Source organism: Phaenicophaeus curvirostris, chromosome 1, assembly GCF_032191515.1.
Source record: "Phaenicophaeus curvirostris isolate KB17595 chromosome 1, BPBGC_Pcur_1.0, whole genome shotgun sequence".
NCBI classification, from domain to species: Eukaryota; Metazoa; Chordata; class Aves; order Cuculiformes; family Cuculidae; genus Phaenicophaeus; species Phaenicophaeus curvirostris.
Window position 1 is genome coordinate 183,591,492 of NC_091392.1, and position 15,252 is coordinate 183,606,743.

General features: G+C 37.9%; 1 protein-coding gene across 3 annotated transcripts in view; it reads left to right on the plus strand.

Moving 5' to 3' along the window:
- DCLK1 (doublecortin like kinase 1) overlaps positions 1-15,252 on the plus strand; it is a 248,398-nt gene that overhangs the window by 23,468 nt on the left and 209,678 nt on the right. For all 3 annotated transcript variants that reach the window (XM_069882515.1, XM_069882524.1, XM_069882531.1), the window contains one exon: positions 1,507-1,853. In XM_069882515.1, the coding sequence (XP_069738616.1) occupies positions 1,507-1,853 (347 nt within the window). The remainder of the gene's footprint in view (positions 1-1,506; positions 1,854-15,252) is intronic.

Here is a 15,252-nt window from a genome sequence, read left to right on the forward strand (position 1 = left end):
AATATGTTACTGTCTCACTGTTGGAATACATGCCAGGAAACTTGAACCTCTGTTGTACTGGGACATCGTGTCCCAGTGGATTCCTCCCACCCTGCATTTCTAACTGTTTTCTGTGCATATATTCCAGCATGCCTTGTGTGCTGTATTGGCTGTGGGGTTAGGTGCCCTGAAACCTTAAAATTTATGTCCAGAAGTAAAACTGAAATACTACTTTTTGTTTTAATAATGGAACTATGAATCCTTTTCCCTTAGGGCAGGGATCATTAGGGAAATCTTTGGTTCTTATGTACTTTTTGGAATAGAGAGTACATCACTGAGTTTTACTTTGTTTTTGTTTTAATACCTTGGACTAAACTACTAATGTGAAGGCCTCTATGCTGTTAGCATACACTAAACTGCTGAACCCAGAAGAATTACAACATCTCATATGTTTTTGTGGTATTGTTCAGGATAGGATTTTACGTTATTTGTAATGGAGTTTAACTGTAAGCTGCAAGAAGGTGTGGTTTGGCTGGATCTAGTATTTTTGTTCTTTATTTTTTTCAGCCAGAAGGTGAACTGAATCAGCTTGTTGCAAAATTAGTATTGTCTTTGTTATGTTCAAGCAGGTCACTGAGCTGATCGAACTTACCCAGTATGACTGGCAGTGCAATTACTCAGGCAAGCTCAAGGAGGAGGTTAGGACCACCCAAGCAGCTCCCACTTTCACAGCAGCCTACAGCTGGAATGGGTTAAGGTGTTAATGAACAGGGGTGTGCTGATATTTGCTGGGTATCTTCTGGTTCCCCAGAAATTGTGTGGGTGGGGTATTTGTGAAAATATTTTATTTTAGATAATGTTCCAATAGGAGTATTAGCTGTAATCCATTTTTTTTTTCTTTAAAGTGTGGTAAATTTGTTTTAAGAATGCTGTAATTACTACTCTTTGCCTGCCTTTCCCAACTGTATTATATATTGAGTCAGTAGAATAATGGAGTGAGATTTCTTTCCTATGTGTAATATGGGATTATGCTACTTAAAGCTTTAAATAATCAAATGTTAACACATCTCCTATGACACTTCACCCACCATTTGTAGAAAGCTATTTGTAACCTATAGTTTTTAATAACATTTCATTTATTTCCTTTGGACGTGTTTGGAGCAGGCCATTTAAGCGTGAAGGTGATAATGTGCTGGGACTGGGCAGCTGATTAGATATGAACACTGCTTACTGACAGCATTGGTTCCCACTGCAGATGGTGTTTTCTGAAAAAAAAACCCAACCCTGCTGCTTTCAAGGATTTTGTAACAGAATTTGCTGAATGGTTAGCTGTGGAGCGATCATTAAAAGATATCTTATCGTCTGTAGCATCTGAGAAGGGAAGAGATCAATGCTTTAAACGCTGTAGATCAAGAATGATAAGAATAATGTTCAGTAGTTTGAGAAGGATTTCATTTATTATTTTGCTGTTTCACTCACACCCCACCACCAATCTTACTTGCTGGTCTGCTGCTTTTGTTTCCACAGGGGAAAGCTATGTATGTGGTTCCATAGAACCCTTCAAGAAACTGGAGTACACAAAGAATGTAAACCCAAACTGGTCAGTGAATGTTAAGACAACTTCTACTTCTCGTTCAGTGCCATCTCTTGCCACTGCTAAAGGAGGTACTCCAGAAGCAAAAGAAAATAAGGATTTCATTAGGCCTAAACTAGTCACTATCATCAGGAGTGGAGTGAAACCACGGAAAGCAGTCCGGATTCTGCTTAACAAGAAGACAGCACACTCATTTGAACAGGTTCTTACTGATATAACTGATGCCATCAAGCTGGATTCAGGGGTGGTTAAACGCTTATACACACTAGATGGAAAACAGGTAAGAATTTTCATGATAATTATTCTCTGTGTGAAGAAAATACAATTTTCCGAAAGGAAAAAAAGAATATATTAGTAAGAAGATACTTTGCTCTAGAACATAAGGCTAGGCTGTCCACTGCTTGCAGAGTACTTAAGATCTGTGGGCAGTTCAGGAACATATAGTGAAATTTTACTTGACCTCTGCGATCATCTTGTCATATATGATAAATAATATCTAAGTCTGTCAGTCAAAAGTGTGGTATGGTTTTGGCTTTGCATGCCAGAAATGAAGGATGTAATTTTAAAGAAGAGCATTCTGTTAACTTGTTTCAGCTTTTTCTTGCAGCAGTTTCATAAGTCACTGTACTTGCCTTTCCATAAACTGTAAGAACAAACAGTGACGACACATTCCACCGAGATAAAGGCAGGCTTGCTGCTCTCAAGGCTGACCAAATGCTGAATCTTACTGCAGCTAGAATGGACTAAGAAGAAGATGCAAGTTAGAAAATGGGTGTGCTTTTTCCCTTTTGCAGTAAAACAGGTAGGGTTATGTGTGGTGCCAACATTTATTGAGGAGTCTCTTGTAGGTTACATATTATTTCTTCTATGAAATACCTCCAAGCAGCGTCTCTTTTTGCTGACTTATTAAACTGGAGTAGGGGGAGATTTTTGAGAGGTTTCTTATTATACTTGGGGATGAAGGAACAAGAAAAAAATATTACAGAGTAATTCTACTTCTTTTCTGTCTTTCACTTTATTTGTAATTTATCTACGGACATGTTTTAATTATAGCAAAACTGGAGAAGCTTTTAACCTGGTGAAGGGCAAGACTAATTTCAGCATGACCTGAATTGATTTAGAGCAACGGTGACTCTAGAGAAATAAGGCTGATACTTACATTTACAGATGTAACTCATTAAACTGAAGAAATTATAGAGGTATAAAATGTGAGTAGAGAGATGAGCAATCTCCCTGAAAAGTTAGAAGCTGCTAGAGACCCAAGATATTTCTCCTGTAAGATAGCTATGTTTCTAGGCTCAAGGGTTGAGAGATATACAGCTAGCAGTGTAGCTTTCAGGAGATGCTGCAAAATATGCTTGATACAGCTAAACATTCTCAGCCTGATCCAGTGGTGATCCTAGCGTGTCTGCAGTTACTGGGGTCAATGTGCAGACATAGCTCTGGAAACAGCTGCAGCCGTACCTTCTGGAGAGGTCTGGTTAATGGACAAGCTGCTTATTCAGAGCCCTGGTTCAAATTGGGGCCAACTCTGGCTTTACCAGAAATCCCTTCCACTGCTGTTTTCTATCAGTAACCTCTGACACCAGTTACAGACAGTAGTTCAGTTCTTGAGGACTGCATACATGCCTGTAATGATCCCATTACTGTGACTTCGTTGGAAACTTTGACCTGGAGCAAAAAAATGTGGGTGTGAAGTTCTTTTTGCATGCAGCTAAGGTAAAGTGTGTGGGTTTGGGGAAGCTCTCAACTCCTGCCCTCCTTACATTGCCTCATGTTTCAGGGAGCACTAAGGCTACTAAATCTGAGGAAGGAGTTGGTATTTTGAAGCTGCATGGATTAGTAGTGGCCTCTACGGTGACCTTGACAGAAGATCTTGAATTACTATTCCAGTCTCAATAAAAAGGGATGCATGGCTGTTGTGTATTATAAATAAACTTGTGGTTTAGCTATCAAGAATGTTGATGTGGCCTGCTTTCTCCTGGATAATGAGCTAGATTTTGGTTTTTATGTTCCAAACTCCCCTTTAGTGGTTGTGCTTAAAACAAAAAATTACATTTACACCTGTTTCAGAGCTCTGTTTGCTGGAAGTAAATAGTACTATGCTAGTAGTGAGGGGGAAGGGAAGACCAGGCTGTCCTGGCCCTGAAAAATGTTTAATTCTCAAGTCATAGGATTCTAGATGAGCCTAAATCAGCGATGTACTTGGACATTTGTCACCTACCTTGTAGCCTGAAACCCTTGTGTATAAAGGTGCTCCCAGGAGCCCGGTGTCCTCAGGTATTCACTCCATCCTAATCACTTGAAACTGCATAGCTGGCTGTCTAACCCTGCTGGTGAGGATGGGGTCTGGGGGCATGGTGTGTGTGTTTCCCCTGCCAGTGTAACATAGACTTTGCTCACTACATGTACGAAGCAGCTTTGCTGGCAGGAAGGGAAATGAATGATCCCGTGCTCTGCAGGAGCAGCCTTTTCCTTCCCCCTGCATGGGGAAGTCATTGATTTCTGTGCTGCTAAGCAATTGCTGCTCCGTTTTTCTCTGCCAAAAGCATGATCTCCCAGATGGTGTTGGGGGCCCAATGATGGATTTCTTTATTGCTAAACTCGAGCTGTGAATGATTACTGGGAGGAAATGCATGGTAAATCCAGATTTTTTTTCTGATAGTGTTTATAGTTGGGAACTTCTAGCATGGCTCCTGTTGGAACTTGGAAGATTCTGGAAAAGCCTATGTCCAGTGGTTAAATCTAACAAATCTGCGATTAAATCTTTCATCACTAACTTAAAAAGCAATAAAATCTTAAAGCTCTGAGTCAAGAAAAGTACTTGACTGTAAGGATAAGAGAATAAAGCTCTCCTAGGATTATTTGGGAACATAACTTGCAAGAAAGGCTATTCTGTACAGTCATCTTTTTATGAAGGCAACACTGGAACTGCCCAACCATGGCAAAAATTGACATGAGTCTCATGTGTTGTTGTGCAGATGGGCAATGAGGTATGTACACTGTTGCTGAGTACTATCATTAGATGCCTCAGACTGATCAAAAGAGAGTGGTAGGAGTCAAAGTCTTAACTGGGCATCTGAGTCAGGTGATTGTCCCATGCTGACACTACACATTGAGGAACTGAGCTTAAATGCTCTCCCTCCAACTGCCTGGTTAGTTGGGATGTTTTGTTTTGTGTCTCTAAAAGGCTTTAATAAGTACTATGCTCAGTTAAAAGGAATGTAAATTGTGGCCTATAAAAATTGCTGACAATGTAAAGAGCTTGTCTTGATGAGACAGGTAATGCTTGGACAGTCATTCCCTGAGGAAAGTTACGATTATGCCTTCTGTGTTTTGCGGTTGCTTGCCCTATCCCAGTAATTCCTCTTAGTTTTGGGAAATCCAGTAGTTTTTTGTACAATTGATACTTTGTAGGTGATCCTGAGGACTACAAGGAGCTTGATTAAGTAGGTGTCTTATACTAGCACTTTCTGTTATTTAATGCTGGAATAGCAGAAGAAGGGGAGTGGGGTGGGGAACAAAACCCAAGAAAACAAGCTCCAGGGAAATTAACTGATCTTGTCTCATCAGGTCACTGTCAGTTCAGGGACTGAAACTTGATGTTTTCCACTGTTGGCTAGGTGTTAAATTTAGTTTGTTAAAATATAATTTTTCTTTGTTACAAACAGGGTGAATAGTGGTTTATTTGCATTCCCTTATAGCTTATGTCAATGTAAGTCATGTCAGAATCTGGGTTTTTACTTCAAGGTTTCTGAAACTTTAGAATATTAATTTGTGCAAAATGGAATATTAATTTGTGCAAAATGGAATATTAATTTGTGCAAAATGGGGCACAACATACAGCTGCAATCTGATCGTATAGCATGTCAGTGGCCTGCATTTATCTCACAGCTCAATTATTAATGATTCGTCAAAGCAGGATAGATTTCATTCTGTGCCTAGAATAGGATATGTGTGTTTTTATGGATGTATTTATTTTCCGACTGGTACAAGGAAATAATACTCTTTGTACTCTAGAAGAAGAGATAGAATAACTTCCCTGTGTGATACTGATGGATTTGAAGAAGGTGATGGGGCTCTTTGAAGTGTTTAACAGTCTTATGACTGTTACACCAAAATTAAAAACTGTCCAGGGGGAGGTCTTGGAGTGTTTTTCTTGCCAACTCTGCTGTAAAAGGACAATAAAATGGAGTAAGTAGATTTAATGGCTGCCTCTTGGAATTCAGATCATGAGGGCATGCACTGACTGTGAATATTACAAATTTTTTTTAGATTAAAATCTTGTTTAAGTGCATGAATAGATGCTGTTAGTATTCACCTTTAATATGCTCGCTCAGCTACTTCTACATAGAAGGAACACTTTATCATAGCTAAAAATTGCCTTGCTTTACTGTAGCTGCCCCATTTCAGCTTGGTTTTTAACCTTCCCTTAACAGAAGGTGTCATTTTTGTTTTGATATGTAATCAAATATGGTTTTGTAAAAGATAGTGTGTGAACACACAGTTCGGCCATCAAGGGGTACAAGCTGCCTGTGAAGATAGAGCCGAGTTGCTGCATTGCAAGCTCAGTTCTCTGGTTTCTGTGTACTAATGCACTTCTAGAACACCACCAGGGGCTAAAGGAGGAGAATACTAATGAAGGTCACATATAATAGCAAAATTGTGAAACAGTGCCATTTTTAGGAGTTTTATGGTGTGTGTATTTAGAAAAGGTACTTGCAGTTTGCATCTCTAGACAAAGACTACAGTCTGGGCAGAAGTGCTTATCACCTTGCAAGTTCTCCATTTGCTTTTGGAAGAACAAACATCTGGTTTATAATGGGACCTGCTTATTTGAACAGGTGGCTTGTTGTAGCTTAACTAGATGCAGTCATGCAAATTATTTTTCAGTTTATGCTTTAGTGTGTGGATTTGTCTCCAGACAGCTGAGTGGTCAGTGGCAGAGGTACCAGAGTAAAAATCACTATCTGATTTTTTTAAAAAATATGTTATTTTAACTCAAATTATCTTTACAAATATGAAATACAGCTACTTTTGCTTAAAGACATACCTTACAGAAGTGTGTGTGGGAGGTGTAGGGTGGAATGGGAGCAAGTTCCTCAGCCTTGCTTTAAGCTACTAAAATAGCTTTTTAAAAAAATATAGCTGCAAGGAAAGGGGACATCACAGCACTGGAAAGGTTGAAGCTTCTTCACTGAGTGTAATGTGGTTTTGGCTTTTATTGGAATCCCACTCTAAAGTTGGTACTTTATGATAGAAACAAACTCCTTTTCCCTCTCAGAAGACATGTAATATCTTAGATTTTAGTAAGGAATTAATACTACAATTTTAAGAAAGTATTCTCTCAAGAAAAAGAAAGCAACTGCTTGTACCTTCAACTAAACTGAGCATGTGATTTTTTTATTGTTTTATGCTTAACAAGTGGAAAACTTACTAAATAGTAATAATGACTGTATTCTACAATAAATTCTGGCCAAATCTACCCATTTGTAGGATGGATTAAAGATCTCTCATGTCTTTCTCTAGACATGGATTGTCCTTGGTACAGAAAAGCCTACATAAAGCGAGGTAGGTATCATTCATGGAAAGTTATTCACTTCTTAGTATTTGTGTAGCGTAGTTATAAAACAGTCAAGGCAAAATGAATATTAAGCAAAGTAAAATTTATGTGCAGAAAGTGATTGTTTTGTGTGTAATCTGTAATTTTGATTCACATTAGTGTTTGTAATCAGTTCCATTCTTAATATAGAAGGTGCACGTAATTTTAAAGGTGACTGATTGTGTGTGTTATTTATTCTTCAGTTGTAGTTACAATCCACTTGAGATGCATGCAACTTAAAATTATTCCCACTATGAAAAATGTTGGTAACAAGTGTTATTTTATCTTCTGAATGACCTCTCCTGAGTGCAGTAACTTTTAACTTTTCTCTTTTGTTGAAAGCTTTGGAGTTCCCTGCCAGCCGAAGCCACACAGGAGTGGTGTTAATGAACCAGGGAACCATGGTGAATTCTTTGTGAGATGTAGCTTTGCACATACTGACTAATTAGGAGCAAACATTAAGTAATATGGCTTCTGCAGGCCACATGAGCATTTTAACGGGGAAGCAGCTGCTACGGAAATGCAGACTTCTGGTTTTGAGGTGTTACTTTAATATTACAGTTGAAAACATGGTAACCATTGTGCTTGCACTGTACAAGCTATTCCTTGTTTGAGGTCTTCTAATGTGAATGCTAGACAGCCACACCTCTCAGAAGACACCTGTGCTGCTTAATTTTAGACATGAAATTTAGATTCTTATTTGGGAGATGCTGACAGACCACCATGTTCTGACAGAGAGTCAGTCTTTGAGAACAAAAAATATCCCTCTAGCTTCTAATACACCTCACTTTCCCCCCTTTCTGCCTGCAGAACATTTAATATTTTTAAATTTTTTTGTTATTTTTTTTTCTGGAAGGTGTACCATTTCAGGCTTTAGTATTTTGAAACTAGTCTTGGGGAAGTACTTAAAAGATGAGGGTTTTCTGCCTATACTGGTGAAAAGACCTCTTCTTGAAGATGTTATAGACTGAAAACCAAAAAAAAAAGATCGCTGACTGAAAATTGCTTGTCTCGGCAGGTGTTGATGGGCAGTGGGAGTCTTGGAAGATTATTTCAATTCCTATTGAGAGAAATGGACTCCCATTACAAATTAGACAAGTGAGAATAGCATCAAAATTTGGTTCAAAATCATTCAAAAACATGCTTGGTTAGACAGTTTGCTGGCAATTGGTATTATCCCAGTGTTAGAGGAGAGCTGCGATAGGTCCTTGTGACTCTTGGTAGACTGTTTTAATGTCATATTATGACATTGACTAACAATTTCCATTGTTACTCAAATAAAGTCTTCTGTAGAGAAGTGAACAGAAGCCCATTCCTAATTGAAAGCAGTATGTTCATTCATTTGTCTAGGGTTGGTTCTTATTAAGCTGAGACTGACAACTGAGTTGCTCCATCTCTAAATGCTCTCTCACAATAGAAGTTTCCATGGTTGCTAACTGGCATCCCTTAGGAACTGCAGGCTGGCTTTGAAAATTAAGAAGATGCCATCTTTTGTGGCCTTTAGATTGGCTTTCTTGATGTGCCAAAGAAAGGCTGTTATTAATTGAATAAGACTGAAAACTTGCATATCTGCTTCAATATACTTTAAATATCACATCAATTGATCTTACTGTTGATCTTATAAGGATATACAGCTACTCATGAGAGAGTTTATATACAGTTAGAAGCCTTTTGTAAAGGAAGGGTAATTTTCAGCTCCTCAAAGGTGTTGTGCATTAGAATCTAAGTGTGAGGAAGGGTGCCTCAGTGAGAAGGAGACGATGTGGTCCTTCAGAACTATTAGTTACTAGAATAAGCGTCCTTTTCCTAAACATCTTGACTTTACTTCATTGCTTTAAATGTATGATATAACTAAGAAGAGCTTTTCATCCAGTTAAGTTCTAATTTGTTTATTGCTGACTAGTGTTGTTCGGACAGGAAGCACAAATGTAAACATTGCCAACTGTATGGTCTAGTTGGGTTTGGTCTTTCTGCTTATTTTTTTTAGTGAAAGAGGACTTGGAAAAGTGCTGATTTCTCTGATGATGTTGTATGACTATTTTGTGGAGACAGGTGTAAGATTACTGATGATCAATGAAAAGAGTTTCCACTGCTCAGTAACACACTATCCTCAGGACCAAATAGGCACTCTATCAACAGCTGAGATATGTTTGTTATGCTTTCAAATAGTAGTCATTCTAAACTTTCTCTGTTCTGCTCCCCTATCCTATTAAGATACTGTATTTCATGACTTCCCGTGAACAAGCTGAAATCAATAGTTTGAAAGCTTTCCAGTATGTATTGTAAAACTCTCGTGTTCACTGAGATGATTTTATTTTTACACTCTGAAGCTGTTATTGTTAGCAATATTTTTCATTTGCATAAGTAAGTATGGTGTATGTATTGAAAACAAGTAATGTTCACAAGCTCACTAGTAATGAATCTTGAGTTTTCTAGGTTAGAATTATAGGATGCCTTTAGTTTGAAAGGACCCACAAGGATCACCGAGTCCAACTGCTGTCCCTGGCTGTCCCTGCATAGGACAACCCCAACATTCACACCATGTGTCTGAGGGCATTGTCCAAATGCTTGTTGAATATTGTGAGGCTCTGTGCCATGACTGCTTCCCTGGGGAGCCTGTTCCAGTGCTCCACCACCCTCAGAATGAGGAACCTCTTCCTTGTATTCAGCCTAAACCTGCCCTGGCACATCTTCCTGCCATTCTCTAGAGTTCTATCATTGGTCATCAGAGTGAAAACATCAACGCCTGCTCCTCCTCCTTCCCTTGTAAGGAAACAGTAAGCTGCAATGAGTTCTTCCCTTCAGTCTCCTCTTCTTCAGACTGAACAGATCAAGTGACTTTATCCACTCCTCATATGACTTCCCTTCTAAATCCTTCACCAACTTTGTGACCTTCCTCAAAAGCTACAAAGAAGAAAGGTTGTTTCTTTTCTTTCTAAAACTATTTGTTACAGAAGGATTAAGAAATTCCATCCATTTAGCAGAACTCTAAACAACGTCAAAAGAAAAAAAACCAACATATTCCTCTCACAGTTTTATTGTAGCATATGTATTTCTTTCCTAAGAAAAATAAATTATATAATAATAGGAAGAACTTCTAGTACTGCATCCAGCTTCTTAGAATTTAAATGTTTGCTTTTTAAAGTAAGCATTTTAATATAATTCTATCTTTGGATTTTGCATGAACATTGAGAAAATCTTGGCAATCTCTCTTTTGAAAAAGTTGAGCTAATAAACTGAAGGCTGATGACTTTTTAATCAAACTCAAGTTCGAACAGCTACCTGAGACTCAGTGCAAGTATGTCCTTGGTACTTATTTCTCTTCACTTAATTTCCCTTCAACACTTTTCTTCCAAGGTGTTGTGTAGAAGATTCTTCTGTGAATGGTAAATATTGAGAGGGCAAAATACAGTTGGAGTTGATGATCTCTAAGGTCTTTTCCAACCTAATGATTCCATGAATCTATAAATATTCTGTCACAAGGTGTATTTTTCTGTGCAATCTAATCCTTTCATTTTTCTCTACCTATTTGTAGGAACCAAGATTTTTAAACCACCACAAAACATAATTGATACTGGCAAAATAGTTCTAAAATCACTGATGCTGTAGTAAGTGGTAACGACAGCCCAGTTTTGTACCTTGTTTTTCTAATTAAACTCTTATGAACCCAGTTTCTTTTCTGAAATCACAGTCAACTGTGAAGCATTTTAACTTATTTTCTGTGCTTTCCAGCTTCTTATGCCATGTGTTTTGCTTTCTTTTACAATAAGAAACACAAGTACCTTTGGAAAGTCTACCTATTCGGTCTGGAATCCCCTCTCATGGTTCTCTTCCTTTAGAAAGTGCATCTAGGTCAGTGACATACTTCTTTGATACTCATCAGGTTAATCAAGATGAATCCAGGTCTCTTCCTTTAGAAAGATTCTTTCTTAAATGAATCCTGCTGTGTATAGAAGTTGGAGATGCTATTTTATTTCCTTACTTGGTGTTTCTGAGATTTTCTGCTGTGAATTTCAGTATAAATGGGACTGAGACTTAGGTGATGTTCAGGGACAGCAATAGTAAGTACTATTGAATCGGTGATGTATAGTGTATTCTGCTTCTTTACCCTCTCATTCCTCTTTAAGCTTGAAACTGATTTGTTCAATCCTGTAGGAAGTATTGACTTAATCTCTTCTGAATCTATGTCCCCACTACTCTGTGCCAGTTCATGGGTCACAATGTCCAGACCAAATCAGATTTAGGAACTAATACAATTACCAGTAGGTTAAAATATTTCCATTGTTCTGAATAAAGACAGTAGTGCTCTGAAAATGACTTAGTTTTTTATAAATACATTGAACTCTTGAAACGGTTTTCCTGATGTCACTGGTTAGCGCTATGTGACAGGGTGTCTATCATGTATAGTTTGTTCTTGAATTTTATTAAGTACTTCCTCTTACGTTTTCTCTACAAAAATTTATTTTAAATAGGTCAGACCACCTGCTACAAGGAGGTGGCTTTGCTTGAGAAGGTTGCCAAGGACGGAATCATGGTTTTTCCATAGAACTGGAATCTTAAAGAAGCCTTTTGAGGACTTGAGGTATGCAGGGCAGGTTATGATACTTAATACATAGATAAAAATGAGCACAGAAGGGTATGAAATTACGGGATTAGCGAGTTTCAGTTTAGAAAACAAGACAGAAGACTGCAGTGTGCTACTACTGGAACCAGTAAAGCATTACAGGATTTTTAGTTCAGAGTTGGATGTTACTGAAAATAAAACTCATGCTAAGTAGTTTAAGGCTGATTCCCTCTCCCAAATCAGTTGTGTGGATTTGGTATGCCATTAAATGCTGGGTCTCAGACACTTCTTTTAAATAAAACTCCTCTGAGCTTTAATAGCTTAAAACTGTAAGAGACATTTGCTCACTGAGTGAATGGAGAGTGAAATCTCAGTCTGAACTCTTTTTAATTATCTTTTTGGCTTGGTTTAAGCAATGATTTTCTCAAAGCTGCCAGGAGGCAGGGGAAGATTGGGGGCATCTTGTGGAATAGCCAGGGTACAGTGCCTTTGACTAAAGGTGAGGGAAGACAGATGTTGCCTGAAATACACATGCTGACTTTTTAAATAGAAGAATGTTTGCTGTTGAAAATACCTTCACCTGCCTTCCCTTGCAGCCAGGTTATATGTCTGTTTTTCATTAATTTGAATTGCAAACTGCTGCTTCTGCTGTATAGCTTGCTTCCAAAAGCTGAACCTTGGACACTTTGTTTATTCTAGTTGTCCCTGAAACAGCCCACCGTATCTTGTTCCTTTGATTCTTATCTGCCTCTGAATCATGTGTCCATTTCTGAAGGTTTTCTAGGAGACTCCTTAATTTTCGTTGAATTTTTAATTGCACTTGCGTATTTCAGTATTACTTGATATCTAGTTGCAACTCCTGTCCATTTAAAATCTAGCAAATTCTGATAAATGGTGCTTTCTGTGGAGTTTGTGTGTGAAATGGTCTCCTGAGCGAAACAACTAGATTCTGTAGTCCAGCTCTTTTGTTCTATTTGTATATCTTGTAGGCTTATAATCAAAATTTCTTTAACCTTCTGCTGTTTCTCCATGTAGAAAATCTGTGTTTGCATCTTACACCCACACAAAATCTGAGGTAACCTAAAGCAATATATGGAGTTTCAGTGGCATACTTACATGCTCCTTGGAGAGCAAATAACTTTGAGAAAGAGGTGAGTGTAACACGCATGTGTTGTGGGAAATTGCACAATAGACACTGATAATGAGAAACCCCATGTTCACTTGAGAATAAACTTATGTATGCCATAATTATTTCTTGGCACTTAAGAATAGAATTTAAAATTACAGAGGCTCATGATCATTTAAATATCCACATACAACATTGCTGATTCTGTTTTCTGTGAAAAAAAAAAAGGCTTTAAAGAAAAAAAATTCATACTTGGACATTTCAGTTTCTAAACCAGAACACATCTGTTCTGGGGCAGATTGAGGAGCATCATGAATACTCTGGAGGAATCTGTTTAAATAGAGTGTGATCTTGATGAATTGGGAACATTGACTGCTATCAGTGTAAAATTTAATAAGGCAAATATGAAGCAGTTAATGTAGGAAAGAATAATCAAATAGCCTACCAGAAACAGAGGAACAGAGACCAGATGAGAGTGTAGTAAGCACGGTATGTTAAGTTTTTTAACAGAAGAAACGTTAAACATTTCATTGCTTTGAGGTGGTGGAAAAAATTGTGTGTATGAAGGAGAATGGGACATAAAAGTAAGAAGTGCTTAGTGGTTGTGCAGTTGATTAGGATCTTTGTGAAAGCAGGTGTTGACAGTTGTGTTTTCCATCAAGGATAGGGAAACTAAAATTTCTGTATTTTATGTAAAGATAGGTTAGCATTGATTGCTTGTAGTATGGTGAGCAAAGGTTGACAGCGATGTAGTATCTAAAGGGATGAGATTGGAAGAACAGGGCCATTCTAACTAGCTGAGAACAAGGAGCATTGATGCTTGAACTTTTTGCTTTATTTGGTTAAATTTAGCAACAAGTAAACTTGATATGAACATTCAGTATCTGTAGTACAGACATGCCAAGCAACCAGGCAAGGCCTCTTTGGGGCTTCATTTCTATAATGCAAGATAGAAAGGAAATAAAACCTTTTCAGGTCATATATAAGTATTCCAGTAGTTAATAAAATGTCTGACATTTTCAGTTGGAAGTATTTATCAAAATGAATACACTTGCCCAATAACTTTTGGTTTTCACAAAAGGATATTCATTTGGATGGTTTATTTTTTTTAGTGAGTTTCATTAAGACATGAGCAAGAAACAATGCTGTGAAATAGAAGTTAACCTTAAAGCATTTACTAAATTGTAAATGGGGGACCAAAGGAGCAAATGGGTGAAGATGTATAGTAGCCATTGTGGATTAATAGTAGTGTAGGAATAACACTTTCCTAAAAATGCTTTCAACCAAAATTATATTGAGGCTTTATTTAAGTCTCATTTAAGCAGCAGCATTTAAATGTGGGATCCTGGTATGTAGCTGTCATATTTTATACTTGGGTTGTTTGTTGGGGGAGGGAGGTAATGAGAACGAAAGGATAAGACTTTCTTTTCTCTGGCAAGTCTTAAATGACACTGTAGGAGGAGTAGCTTTCAAATGTGGCATCATTGTAAAAAAACAAACTCTGCAGATGGAGGAGGGTCTGCCCTAGAAAAGAAAATTAAGCTCTGGTTTCTCTTGTGCTGAGTCCAAGTGAATGCCAGTCATCTTTCACAGCATACAGCAGGAACTGCTCTCTTAAATGTTAAAGAAGGAGGAGGAGAGGAATGACTGAATGTCACTTTTTACCTCTCTAGGAAGAGGATAGCTTTAACGGTACTTTGGATCACTAAAGAAAGAGGCAGATGCTCAGAAGAATGACCTATATCGTGGCTCTGCTGATAGAAGCTCTTCGCCATTGCCTTCATTTACTCCCTGGGGAGGTTCTCCTTTGCCTTTAATTTTCAACTGCAGCATCTTGTCCTGCTGCAGCAGGAATGTTATGATGTTATGCAGTCATCAAGTTTCTTTCTAAGCAGTTTGTCAGAACTTAACATCGTTCTGAAATCCTGAAATGACGGGCAGCCTTACTGTTCCAAATTTTCTCCCCAAAAAGAACCTAGGCAGAGTGTGGGATAAGTGTTTGTATCTCAAATCCATGATTGTCTGTCTGTACAGTGTTTCCTTTTTTTGTGAGCAAAGCCTCACTAAAAATGTGCACCAACTTTCCTTAGCTTTTATTATGTATTATTTTAGATTACTCACTGAAAATAAGTACTCCATGCAGATTAGAAAAGGTGACAAGTCATTTTTGGCTTGTCAAGTAGAGCTGGAACAGTTTTGTGAGGTGCATTGGGTGTGTGCTATGTTAGAAAGAACAAAGACCTTTGCAGGCAGTCCTTATCAAGGTTAGACAGAAAATGCTGGATAACAGTTAAATGGGAGGCTTATGCAAAATAAGCCTGAGACACTTCGTCTTTAGTACGGTGTACATAATTCCTTTTTAATTTAATACTTAATCTCAATCACTT